This window comes from Osmerus mordax, chromosome 5 (genome assembly GCF_038355195.1).
Source record: "Osmerus mordax isolate fOsmMor3 chromosome 5, fOsmMor3.pri, whole genome shotgun sequence".
NCBI lineage: Eukaryota > Metazoa > Chordata > Actinopteri > Osmeriformes > Osmeridae > Osmerus > Osmerus mordax.
In genome coordinates, this window is record NC_090054.1 from 22,077,865 (window position 1) to 22,091,038 (window position 13,174).

General features: G+C 48.1%; 3 protein-coding genes across 3 annotated transcripts in view; all 3 read right to left on the minus strand.

Moving 5' to 3' along the window:
* Positions 1–466: 466 nt before the first annotated feature.
* Positions 467–5,695, minus strand: LOC136943343 (hyaluronan-binding protein 2-like). Its single transcript, XM_067236620.1, has 13 exons — positions 5,375–5,695; positions 5,043–5,136; positions 4,842–4,928; positions 4,453–4,563; positions 4,075–4,191; positions 3,235–3,345; positions 2,985–3,156; positions 2,795–2,892; positions 2,035–2,515; positions 1,682–1,824; positions 1,421–1,555; positions 1,063–1,208; positions 467–821 (listed from the first exon to the last, which is right to left on the minus strand). The coding sequence occupies exons 1-13, from the start codon at positions 5,432–5,434 to the stop codon at positions 660–662; spliced, it is 1,917 nt and encodes a 638-aa protein (XP_067092721.1). The 5' UTR covers positions 5,435–5,695; the 3' UTR covers positions 467–659.
* A 494-nt stretch (positions 5,696–6,189) lies between these two features.
* Positions 6,190–9,606, minus strand: LOC136942777 (E3 ubiquitin-protein ligase TRIM39-like). Its single transcript, XM_067235749.1, has 5 exons — positions 9,593–9,606; positions 8,508–8,679; positions 7,704–7,949; positions 7,181–7,325; positions 6,190–6,761 (listed from the first exon to the last, which is right to left on the minus strand). Exons 1-5 carry the CDS (start codon positions 9,604–9,606, stop codon positions 6,190–6,192), a joined length of 1,149 nt encoding a protein of 382 aa, XP_067091850.1.
* A 1,095-nt stretch (positions 9,607–10,701) lies between these two features.
* The window catches only part of ablim1a (actin binding LIM protein 1a), a 29,544-nt gene continuing 27,071 nt past the window's right edge, over positions 10,702–13,174 (minus strand). Inside the window, exons 21-22 of the mRNA XM_067236912.1 lie at positions 12,246–12,326; positions 10,702–12,035 (exon numbers count right to left, since the gene is read on the minus strand). Coding sequence (XP_067093013.1) covers positions 11,922–12,035; positions 12,246–12,326 — 195 coding nt within the window. The 3' untranslated portion in view covers positions 10,702–11,921. The remainder of the gene's footprint in view (positions 12,036–12,245; positions 12,327–13,174) is intronic.

Consider the following 13,174-nt stretch of genomic DNA (forward strand, 5'->3'; position numbering starts at 1 on the left):
TTAATCTGTATTTGGTGGCATGATCAATATTATTTGTTGTCGTTTCATACCCTTTTCATTTCCTGGCTATCACGCACAACAAATGTAACTTAGTCTACGAAGCTACCATGGAGCACTGTTCTGTTCTTATTGCACTGTTGTTACACAGCTTCTACACTGTTATTACACTGTTATTACACTGTTATGTTGTTATTACGCTGTTATTATGTTGTTACACTGTTATCACACTTATTATGTTGTAATTACACTTTGTACACAGTTCTTACACTGTTATTACACGTGTATTATGTTGTTATTACACTGTTCTTACACTGTTGCAGAGATGGGACTCTTTGTAACTCTTTGTACTCTTCAATTAGTTGTTAAAAACGTTCTGTGATGTCCACGGTGCTCAATAATGATTTACAATCAAATCTACAAATCTCAAAAAAGTGTATTTATTTTGAGAATATCAGTATCCTGTAAATGAAGGATCTGGATTTCTGTTGATACACAAATTGGGTCTTATATGTCTGAGGACATTTCATTGTTGTGTATCTCTGCAGTTAACACAGTTGTGTTATTATTAGCCGTCAGATGTTAGCACGAAGCTTGATTACAAAACATGAATCATAACTTCGTATTCCGCCCATCAGAAGGTTATGGTTAGCGCCACCCTGCTAGGATGCTTGCATGTTCGTCTTGATCCAGCTGAGATAGTGAGAGATGCGGGTGTACACCCCAGGCTTGTTCTTCTGGGCACAGCTGTCTCCCCAGCTCACCAGCCCGTAGATCACGTGAGTACCGTTAGAATTACAGGTCAGAGGACCACCAGAGTCACCCTGCAGGACAAAAATCAAACAAAACTCAGATAAGAGAGCTTAAGGAGAGCTTAAGCAGGCAACAAAGAATGTGTAAGAAATAAATCAAAATGGGTTTTAGTTAAAACCCTAAACTTCAGCTTCCCCCCTCCCCTCCCCTTCCCTCCCCCCCCCTCCCCCCTGCCCCCCAGCCCCATCTTCTCCAGCTGACCTGACACGAGTCTACTCCCCCTGCCCCCCAGCCCCATCCTCTCCAGCTGACCTGACACGAGTCTACTCCCCCCTGCAGGTAGCCGGCGCAGAACATGCCCTGGTCCAGGACGCTGCCGTACACGGCCTCTGAGGAGCAGCTTGTCTGGCTGATCAACAGCACATCTGCATCCAGCAAGTTACTGGAGCCGTAATCCGCTTCAAACAGAGGGGGGGGAGAGGAGAGAGAAGATGGTGGAGAGATGACGAGGATGACGAGGAGCAAGAACAATAAAGTTTATCTTTTGAAAGTGTAACAAAGCACACTCCTGTGGTTGAAATGTGCAGTGTGGCGACAGTTGAAATGTGCCAGGCTGTGTGGGTAACAGACGTGGCTTCACAAACACAGTTTCAGTAGGGGTGGAGCTTACAGTCCTCTGTGGAGCCCCACCCAGAGATGCTGCATTCTGTCCCGTCAGGCAGTGGACCCAGAGGCAAGCAGGCCGCCTTCACCAGCTGGCTCTCGACAGCACAAACTCCATCTTTGGCTTTCAGCTTCAGCAAGGCTTAGGGTCAGAGTACAGACATCCCATGAGCCACAGCACAACAGAGCTGCTGCAGCTGTGCAGCTTGGTGTTATCTCATCTTGTTTCGTTCATAAGGGAGACCGGTAGATAAAGGTGGTAACTCACCTATGTCGTTGTACACGGCTGACGTCGTCTCATGGTAGTTCTCGTGCAGGATGGCTCTCTCCACTGAGACGGACTGCTCCATGGGCTCTGGTGTGTCCAGAGTCAGCCCACCCGCCACCACCTGCATGGAGTGCTTCTTGTCTCTGCTCAAACACACGCAGCAAGAACACAGGACAGGCTGAGGAACGTAGCAACAAGCACTGGACAGGCTCGGGAACGTAGCAACAAGCACAGGACAGGAGGAACGTAGCAACAAGCACAGGACAGGAGGAACCCGTGCAGGATGAGTTCACGCCTGCACCGCGCAGAGTTTTTGTTCCCACTAGACTAGACACGACTCTGGTTCTGCTCACATGCAGTGTCCGGCCGTCAGAGCCCAGCAGCTGTCGATGAGAACCGCTCCGCAGATGTGGCGGTAGGTCTGGGTGGATCCGGCCGGGCGGACCTGCAGGGACAGCTGCCAGGGCTGGGCCCCTGGGAGAGCCTTCAGACCCCCGTAGATGCGACTGATGGCCCGCTTAGGCTGTGGCTTACCACAGTTGGTGAACTTCATCCCAGGGGGGGAGGAAGTGGAGGGGGGGGGCATGGGGGAGGAAGTGGAGGGGAGGGGCTCGGGAGAGGAAGTGGATGGGAGGGGCTCGGGAGAGGAAGTGGAGGGGAGGGGCTCGGGAGAGGAAGTGGAGGGGAGGGGCTTGGGAGAGGAAGTGGAGGGGAGGGGCTCGGGAGAGGAAGTGGAGGGGAGGGGCTTGGTAGAGGAAGTGGAGGGGAGGGGCTTGGGAGAGGAAGTGGAGGGGAGGGGCTTGGGAGAGGAAGTGGAGGGGAGGGGCTTGGGACCTGGAAGCACGAGAAGATGGGATACCATTAGTGCACTTTTAGATTGTGTTTAATGGTTTTAGGTGGTGTCTGTGGGGCTGTCGTCAGGCCCAGATTGTGTTTAATGGTTTTAGGTGGTGTTTAGGTGGTGTCTGTGGGGCTGTCGTCAGGCCCAGATTGTGTTTAATGGTTGTAGGTGGTGTTTAGGTGGTGTCTGTGGGGCTGTCGTCAGGCCCAGATTGTGTTTAATGGTTTTAGGTGGTGTTTAGGTGGTGTCTGTGGGGCTGTCGTCAGGCCGACCTGGAGGAGCAGCACACTTGCGGACGCTGCAGTGGCTCCACCTCAGCTTGCGGCCTCGTCTGACGAAGCACCATGGCATGGTGTCCCCGTCTGGGTTCCTGAATCATGGAGACACACTGTCAAGCTGCGCCATGACAACCGAGTGCTGTGTGCGCGTGTGTGCGTGTGTGTGTGCGCCCCTGTTCCTGACCTGCAGAAGTTATGAGGACCCAGTCCTTCAGCGTCCTCGTAGGAGCTGAAGGGGTTCGCTCCTCTGCTGAGGATGAAATGAGAGTTCCAGTAGAGACACTCGTCCCCGTCATCTGTCTCACTCACCATCCCACGATACGCCTCCCCATCATCCCTGTAGCAGTCGTCTGGGCCTGAGAAGATGGGCCGTCAGGCATAACCACTCAGGGGGAAGAAGGGCAGCTTAGGAGCCAACACTACGCTGTATTTACCGACATGGCAGAAACGTCCGCTGAATCCTGTGGGACAGGTGCAGTCGAAGTCCATGTTCTCTTTGATACAGGTTCCTCCGTTCTTGCAAGGGCTTGGATTACATGTCGCAACTGTGGGACGTGCATGGTTTACAGACAGAAACACTTTCACTGCAGACCATCACAGAAACAGTCACTGCAGACCATCACAGAAACAGTCACTGCAGACCATCACAGAAACACTTTCACTGCAGACCATCACAGAAACACTCACTGCAGACCATCACAGAAACAGTCACTGCAGACCATCATAGAAACACTTTCACTGCAGACCATCACAGAAACACTTTCACTGCAGACCATCACAGAAACACTTTCACTGCAGACCATCACAGAAACACTCACTGCAGACCATCACAGAAACAGTCACTGCAGACCATTACAGAAACACTTTCACTGCAGACCATCACAGAAACACTCACTGCAGACCATCACAGAAACAGTCACTGCAGACCATCATAGAAACACTTTCACTGCAGACCATCACAGAAACACTTTCACTGCAGACCATCACAGAAACACTTTCACTGCAGACCATCACAGAAACACTCACTGCAGACCATCACAGAAACAGTCACTGCAGACCATCACAGAAACACTTTCACTGCAGACCATCACAGAAACACTTTCACTGCAGACCATCACAGAAACACTCACTGCAGACCATCACAGAAACACTCACTGCAGACCATCACAGAAACACTTTCACTGCAGACCATCACAGAAACACTCACTGCAGACGACTCTTCTGCATGAGGTCTCCTCCTGCGTCTCTACAGAGTGTGTCAGAGGAAGTCTCACCTGTCAGACAGCTGGGTGGCTGGAAGGGCTCCTTGCACATGCACTCGTAGAAAGGAGCAGTGGAGGTCAACACACACTCGCCGCGCCCACATGTTCCCTTCTTGCAAACTTTGGGTGCTGTGAGAACATGCTAGTTAGGTTCATTTATTGGATATATATATTCTATAGAACCTTCCAAGGCAGATTCAATTGCTTTATTTATAATGTTGTTGCTGCTATTGTGTATATTCTACATGTTGCATCCATTTGTTATCATTCTGTGCACACGGTTACCGGAATGGTTGAATTTAATTTGGGATCAATAAAGTGAATAAAATGAAAAACAACTGAACAGCTTAGCAGCAGGTCATTATCTTGGTCATAAATCTACGTTCAAACCTTTCTCACACCTCCTGCCCTTGAAGGGCTTGGGGCAGTCACACTTGTAGCCTCTCTTGCCCCTCTCCTCACACACGCCGCTGTTGAGGCAGGGGTTAGGGCTGCACCGGCCTGGAGCAGGAAGGGGAGGAGCAACAGGAGGAAGTTAGCCTCCATGTTTGTAGTCTTTAGTTTGTAGTTTGACTATGCAATTGTGTAATACTGAAACCTGAGGCAAAAGCTTAAAACATTTTAACTGTTAAAATACAAACATTCTGGGACAGTTTGATTTCCTGGGACCCACTGATTTTATACCTTGGATTGATATCTGATGACATAATTCAAAAGAAGGACATCTATCTATTCAAAATCCTTGAAATTGAAATATATATATTTTTTAAATGTCTCACCATCAAGATCTTGAAGCTTGAGTATCCAGTCAGTATCAGGTTCATCATCGTCATCGTTGGGGTCCTCTGCAGGCTTGAAAAAAGGGTCTAAAAAACATCTGAGCCATTAAATAGTGCTGTGTGAGATCTTTCTGTTTTGATGAATACTTGAAGCTGAATTAAACATGTCTAATGTGTAAGAACATGAGTAAACATGTTTACCTTCAACTATATCTTTATATCTTGAGTGTTTCTTTTCCTGTTTCTCGGCCCGTTTGTCATTTTTCTCGTGCTTTTTTTGATGGCCTCTTTTCAACTGACCAAATAAAAGATTTCATCTTGTGTGTACAGTGTGTAGCGACTTTAATATTGACTGTAGGCACTTCATTGAAAACAAAACAGCACATGTACACACACACCTTACAGATTATCAACTATGATGGTAGCTCAACAGAAAATATATTTTGAATTACAATCATCTCTAACAGAGCTAATCAAAGAGCACGGGTGTGATATGCCGATGCTAACTGGTGAGGATCAGTGACAGCACGTACTTGAGCTGGAAGGATGAGCACCAGGAGGAAGAGAAACAAGACGATCAGCTTGGCTCTCATGGCGGCAGTGAGACAGTGGGCTCTGGATCAGCAGCTCTGCTGCCTCTCCTGCTGTGTGGGCTGACTAATCTTTGACCTCGTCTGGAGGAACAGGGTGCCTTGGCATCCAGGACTCTCACCTGGTTTTATTGATTTCAACAGTCTGTCAGAGTTGCTGTTTGTTTTCACTGATCACAAATATTAGCTATGTCATGATTACTAACTAGCTACCATACTACTTTGTGTCTCTGTACTTACTGTAAGTCGCTCTGGATAAGAGCGTCTGCTAAATGACTAAATGTAAATGTACTTTACGTAACATATTTTATTAGCTTAGTACTCTATTAGCTTAGTTCTCCCCTGAAGTTTTGGGTTCAGAGATCATAATTACAACAGGAGACAAATGTTTGTTTAAACACAGACTTTGTATCCACAGCTAATGGGATAATTTCGATAGCTTTTTGTGGAAAATCTAAAAAGCACATTGACCATATTTAAATACAAACTAGGCTGATAACCTTTAGGTGAACAAGATACAACTTTGAAAATAATGCCACAGCCAAGTGGGAACATACAATTCATCAACCACATTTATACATATGTGTATAAATGTCCTCTGTCTAGTATATACTGTGTGTCTTCTGTCTAGTATATACTGTGTGTCCTCTGTCTAGTATATACTGTGTGTCCTCTGTTTAGTATATACTGTGTGTCCTCTGTTTAGTATATACTGAACACGTCAGTCCCCAGGCTCAAGCCCAGTCTCCATAGCAACGTCACAGTGCACTAGCCGGTGGGGTTGCATTACAGATCACGAGGGGCTTGGCGTTGGTGCTGTTGTGGTCATGCCCCGGGCACATGGCCAGGTGGAGGCTGTCTGTGAAGGTGCCTACACAGAAGGAGAACAGGGGCGTCATGTTGTCTGCCCCGAGGAACGCCACCAGCCCTGTGGAGAAACTGCACAGCACCCCGATGTGCCTGAAGCGCTTGGTGATGGGCAGGGGGTAGGGGACCCCAGCGTGCCACGCCGTGTACTCCCCATCGAAGAACTCCACACACCAGGACTCACGCCCTCGGCCAAGCCAGCAGGACTCGGCCCTGCCCTTGCGAGGGATGGAGGGATACGTGAGCCCCAGCTCCCAGTACGTCTTGCCGGTCACCTCCACCTCCCAGTAGTGGCACCCTGAAGCGAAGCCCTGCAGGCTGATCACGTTCAGGGTGGTGTCGAAGCGTCCGGGGCGCTCCGGCAGCTCCTGCCAGGTGTCGGTGTAGGTGACACTGTCTCCCAGAGCAGAGACCACCAGCTTGGGGTGGGCTGTGTCTGGGTCCAGGGACACCTGGCTGCGGTCTGGGGACAGAAACACACCTCACCACCAGAAACCCTCTGGAACCACCGGACTGGGATCAGATGGTGCTACAGCTGGTAAACACAGAGCATTACTTGACTCTGAGCACCAAAATATTGTTAAAACTACACACTTCTAAAGCATGATCTCCTGCTGCACTATATTTATGCTCTACTCATATGTCTCTTTGGATAAAGACGTCTGCTACACAGTGTGGTGTGGATGTGGAGTGGGAATATACTCAGTGTGGTGTGGATGTGGTGTGGATGTGGAGTGGGAATGCTACTCAGTGTGGTGTGGATGTGGTGTGGATGTGGCGTGGGAATGCTACTCAGTGTGGTGTGGATGTGGTGTGGATGTGGCGTAGGGAATGCTACTCAGTGTGGTGTGGATGTGGTGTGGATGTGGCATGGGGACTCACAGCCCCTGATGAGTCTCTTGCTGATGGGGGTCTGTGAGCGCAGCAGCAGCAGCAGGTTGTTGGTCAGGCTGAGGATATGCTCTGCTCGGGGCTCATCCAAACGGATGCTGCCTGGGTCACATCCACTCAGCACCTCCTTCACCCTGCAGACAGAGCAGAGCTGAAGGCCAGGAGGACCTCACATCCACTGGGATATTACAAGAAATGTCCTGTCGCAGGCAATGCTGCTTTACAACATCATGAAGATATACACTATCATACTAGTTGGTTGTGAGTAAAAATATCAGATAGTTTGTTGTGTGTTTGTGACTGGCGTGAAGATTCGTACCTCGCAGGGATGTGTGTGTCCTTGGGAGCAGGAACAGATGTGAGAGGTTGAAACGAGAGACAAAAAACAAAGACAGCACATGAGCACAGCATCAGACTGTTACAACACCTCTAGTCACAGCAGGATGTGTCACAGCTGTATTCAGAAGGGCCTTGTCACCATAGAGTCTGGCTGGCCCTCTCCTCCTCCCTCCTCCTCCTCTCTCCTCCCCTCTCCTCCTCCCTCCTCTGTCCTGGCCAGCTCAGAGGAGATCCTGCTCAGGTCCACTTCTATCTCCTGGATGAGAGCACAGCTGGTCTCCACCAGGTCGTCCAGGGCCTGGACGGCAGCCCGCTCCTCCATCTCCATCTGGGTCAGAGTCACCCTCTGGTCCTCCTCCAGAACCTTCTGGATCTCCTCGTACTGCCTCCGGATGCTGGCCCTCATGTCAGATGACTTCTTCTGGTTGTGACAGAAAAGGAACTCTGGACTGATTTAAGATCTCGTGTTGTAGCTTTGTCCACTGAACCATGTAGTGATGTGCTCTTAACGTCGCCTGCTTCTTAAACATACAGCAGGGTCCAACAGTCTGAGACCACTAGTCAAGATACTTTTATTTCGCATTTTTGACTGTAATAAAAAAAATCGGTACAAATGATAACAAAAATGATAATATCATCTTGACATTTGAGTGGAAAATTGAATCCTTGAAAACGTAAATGAGTATCAGAATATCTTTGTATTTGGTCCCCTTTTTGCGATAATGACGCCACAAGGAGTGTGTGAAGCCCTCTGTGACATTGCTTGTAAAAAGGGCTACACAAATAAAATATGACAATATACTATATACAGTATAGTGTACTGTCTGCATGTGTACTGTCTGCATGTGTCCTGTATACTGTCTGCATGTGTCCGGATATCTGTACAGACATCTTGCCTGGGTAAATAAAGGTTAAATATTTTTTATTTTATTTTTTTAAACAGACAGATCTGTGTATCACTGTTCCCGTCTCCACTTACTGTTATTTCACCTTGCCTGGCCGTCAGTTTCTTCAATCTGAAGCGGACCGCCTCTCTCTGCCTCTTCAGGCTCTCCTGCTGCCTCCACAGATTTTCCTGTGAAGCAGCATTCCAAACACATTCAGCATGGAGGCAGAAACAGAGGCAGAAACATAGGCAGCTTCCTAACTGCCTGCCTCACAGACATCTCCGCCTGGATGACCGAGCACCACCTCCAGCTGAACCTCGCCAAATCACCCTGGGATCTGCGACGGTGACCCCTTCATCCTCTGCCAGGAACCTTGGGGTTACCATGGACGACGAGCTCTCGCTCACGGCCCACATTGCTGCGGTCTCCCGGTCGTGTAGATTCACCCTCTACAACATCCGGAAGATCAGGAGATACCTGTCTGAGCACTCCACCCAGCTGCTAGTCCAAGCACTTGTCCTCTCCAAGTTGGACTATTGCAACTCGCTGCTCGCTGATCTCCCAGCATGTGCAACCCGCCCTCTTCAGAGGATTCAGAACGCAGCGGCCCGCCTGGTCTACAATCTACCCAGACGCTCCCATGTTACCCCGCTCCTAATCTCTCTCCACTGGCTACCTATCATGGCCCGTATCAGATACAAGACCCTGGTATTGACCTTCCGAGCAGTGAACGGGACTGCACCCGTCTACATCAAGTCTCTCCTGCAGCCTTACACCCCCACCCGTCACGTACGGTCTTCTTCAGACAACCGCCTGGTGGTCCCACCGCTCAAGACCGCCCGGTCCCAACACAAGCTCTTCTCCTGTCTGGCCCCCCAGTGGTGGAATCAACTCCCCACCTCCATCAGAGACACTGACTGTCTCTCCACCTTCAAGAAAAGGCTCAAGACGCACTTGTTCCGGGAGTACAACGGTACTTAGGAATGGTTCGCTTGACCCGATGTTAGTTTCCTCAAGGATCACAATGACTCTTGCTCAGAGACTTGTTGCTCTTGTGGTTAGTGGTAACTGATTAAAAAATGTTGTACTCGCTGTGATATATTGTTTTTATTATTGTTGCTTGTTTTTTCCACAGGTACACTTGCACGTATAGCGGTTCATGTTGTTTAATTGTAACTTGTTGGTCTCCATGTCTGCAGATGATCACAGCAACACTGTGGGTCTCCATGTCTGCAGATGATCACAGCAAAGCTAAACACTCTCCTCGCTTTATGAACCCTCTGCCAGGGGAAGTGACAGTAAAAGACAAACTCTCGCTTTATGTCAGAGCATCTTAAATCAGTGAACACCAGCGGCCACACAGCCGGGCCTCAGATCGGCCACACAGCCGGGCCTCAGAGCGGCCACACAGCCGGGCCTCAGAGCGGCCACACAGCCGGGCCTCAGATCGGCCACACAGCCGGGCCTCAGATCGGCCACACAGCCGGGCCTCAGATCGGCCACACAGCCGGGCCTCAGATCGGCCACACAGCCGGGCCTCAGATCGGCCACACAGCCGGGCCTCAGATCGGCCACACAGCCGGGCCTCAGAGCCAAACAAGCCCATGTTTCTACAGCGACATGAGGTCACCTACCAGAGCATTGGGGGGGCTGGCCTGAGCCAGGCTGACAGGCTTCCCTGGACAGTATTCACCTTGACCCCTCTGTCATAACTCACCCACAAGGCTCCTAAATTACCACAACCTTGGTCCCTACGGTGACAAACAGACATCTGTCTTTCATGTTCCTGTGTCTGTCGACTCCAGACTCAATGAGTCTAAGTAACGTCTAGGGTACTGGGCACCAGTGCAGGAAGAGGACCTGCAGGATTTATGGGTAATCTGAAGAGATGGAGGACAAACACACCTGATGGGCTGATGGAATGAGGCTAGCGGGAGAAAGCGCTACATGCTAAAAGAGTATTCCAGCAGACCAGTTCCAGTGTAATATACTGTCAGTCTGTGTCGGCCTCTGGCTCAGTTAAAATACATTCAAATCATGGAGTTAACGGAATCTGCCACAAATGTAAAAAAATATTAAAGTGTATATGGAATATTCCTCAATTAATGAATTCCCCTGTAACAAGATTTAGATATACGCTGTAGATGCCACCATTTCATACAGTACCAAGTGTGTGTGAGTGTGTGTGCAACAGAGAAAGAGAGACATTTGAAGATGAAGATGCTTGTTTACAAAGCAACAACAAGGCTCCCATTGGTCTGTGCCTCTTTATTGGCTTGTCCTGATCTTAACTGAGTCACGTTGGTCCCATTACAGAAGGAAAGTCCTCAGATCAGCACCCCCCCTGCCATCCCACAACATCCAGACCCCCGTGGTTATTCTGGAGAACGCAGAGGACACACACAGGCAGAGTACACACAGAGGGGAAGGATGTCTGCTTCAGCTAAGGGTCTCTAAACGACGGGATTTCAAGCTTTATTGGCTTAGAATTCAATACAACAAATGGCAGTGTGGGTTTCAGTTATAAAACAGATTCAAATACAGTTTAGCTCTTACATTGAATATGGGTCTGCTCATGTGGTGGTTGCTGAATATATCTGCTCATGTGATGATTGCTGAATATATCGGTTCATGTGGTGATTGCTGAATATATCTGCTCATGTGGTGGTTGCTGAATATATCTGCTCATGTGGTGGTTACTGAATAATTAAAACATTTGGAGAAGAAGTGGCTGTTCCAAATCAACTGAGAAAAACGTAATGTTATCTGGCCTGGAAGCCTGAGAGAAGCAGTGTAATTTGTGTTTATGTTTGGAGTGACTAGCACATGTCCTGGGTATACAGTACTGATGACAGGAACAAGCTCGGAACAACCAAATCTCCACAGTGCAGAGCCAAAGGAAACAGTGGGACTGGGTATTCACGCTAGCTAGCACAAGCCTCACAATCAGCCACTGTTTGTTTCATGAAGACACATTGAATCCATCCATTTGATATCAACATTGGACTAAAATGTTTGTGGTAATGTGAGGGCTACGCTGCAAGCCTCTCGCATCAGTCCGGCTTGAGAACTGTGGTTGTTCTTTCTCCTATGGTGTCGTGAGGTTCAGCTAACATAGTTAAGCTAACACAGTTCCACAGGAATCAACAGCAACACAGGAGATAAGCAGGACAGAAAGGAAAGCAGTTCCACTCGACGCAAAGCAAGAAACAAAACAAACAAGCGCAGTCAAAAGCAACATGACCAGACTGATTAGTCTTTCTCATTCTTTGTCATTTTTGAACATGGAAGAAGTTGTTTTTATTCTCATTCCCTGTGACCTCGTGAGCAAGTCTGTTCAATCACACACTCAGATCTCTGGAAGCTTCAGAGAAAAATAAATCATTCATTCTTCCTTGTAAATGTCATAAAATAGTAGGAGATGAAGAAAAATAATGTCTACATCTATATTACAGTTTGTACTGCACAGTGTGATTGAATGTACAGTATACATGCAGCCCTGACTGTTAGAAGAGCTTGGCCTTCTTTTTCATGTCGTTGCGTTTCCAAAGAGGAAGCCTGTCAAACTCCTGGATCTCCATTCCAAAGATGTCAAAGAACGTTTCAGGCGCTAAGTGGCGCTAGAGTGAGAAGAGAGGTTCAGAAAACAAGGAAGGGAAGGGGGGGTGGGGGTGGGGGTGGAGGGGTGTGGTTAGCATTGAAGCTCCTGTTTTCCTTGAAACATTCTCAATAAGCCATGGATACTGTGATTTTATTGCTGGTATTGTGTAACATTCATCACATGTACACTAAAATAAACAATGTCCAGAATCGATAGCAAGAAATTATACCTCAAGTCTGGTTCTGTCCACCTCTCTGGGAAGCTTAGCTCGCCCTCTACTGGTGATCATGAGCATTTCATATGGATAGACCTTCAGAAGGAGACACCCATCAGTAGTGGATATCAATGCACAGCTTCTAGTCACTCTTATCTGTTTAGTTAGAAGTCTTTGTGACTTGAAAATTTGTGAGGGAAAATACTGAGTTAGATAACGGGTGTATGTCCAGGCAGAGTCTGGGAGTGAGGGCTGTGTGGTTAGGGTTCGGGGGGCAGGTTGAATATGTTCACAGCTGAACAGGAGAAGTGTGTGATGTCCTGAGGTATCATAGTGTTCAGGTTTGTGTTGATGTATCCATAGCAACAAGAGGACAAATGTGAGGGAAATACAGTCGCCCAGTGCAAAAGTGCAAAGAAGCAAAATAGCAAATCATAGAAAAGTTCTGGACAAATTCTGGAAAGTCGTTTTTTGGGTGTAAAACTAAATCAGAGTGAAATGCTCTTAAAATCAGCAACAAAATGAAATGTTTTGGTTTCTGACCAACTCATATACACCAAAGCCCAACATAAAGATCTTCAGTTATAGAGTACTGACGGCATATGAATTGTTTTAATGATACATTCAGTGTTGGAGTTTCCACTGTATGTTACATACAGAATCCAGCAACCACTCTGGAGTCAAGCCATGTACATGTAGCATGGTTAAGCTAGCATGGTTAAGCTAGCATGGATAAGCTAGCATGGATAAGCTAGCATGGTTAAGCTAGCATGGATAAGCTAGCATGGATAAGCTAGCATCGACAAACTAGCATGGACAAACTAGCATGGATAAGCTAGCATGGACAAGTTAACATGGATAAGCTAGCATGGTCACGTTAGCACACTAAGCAAAACAGGTCCAAGCATCTCCTGCCTCATTACTGGTTCATGTTGTGGAGCAGA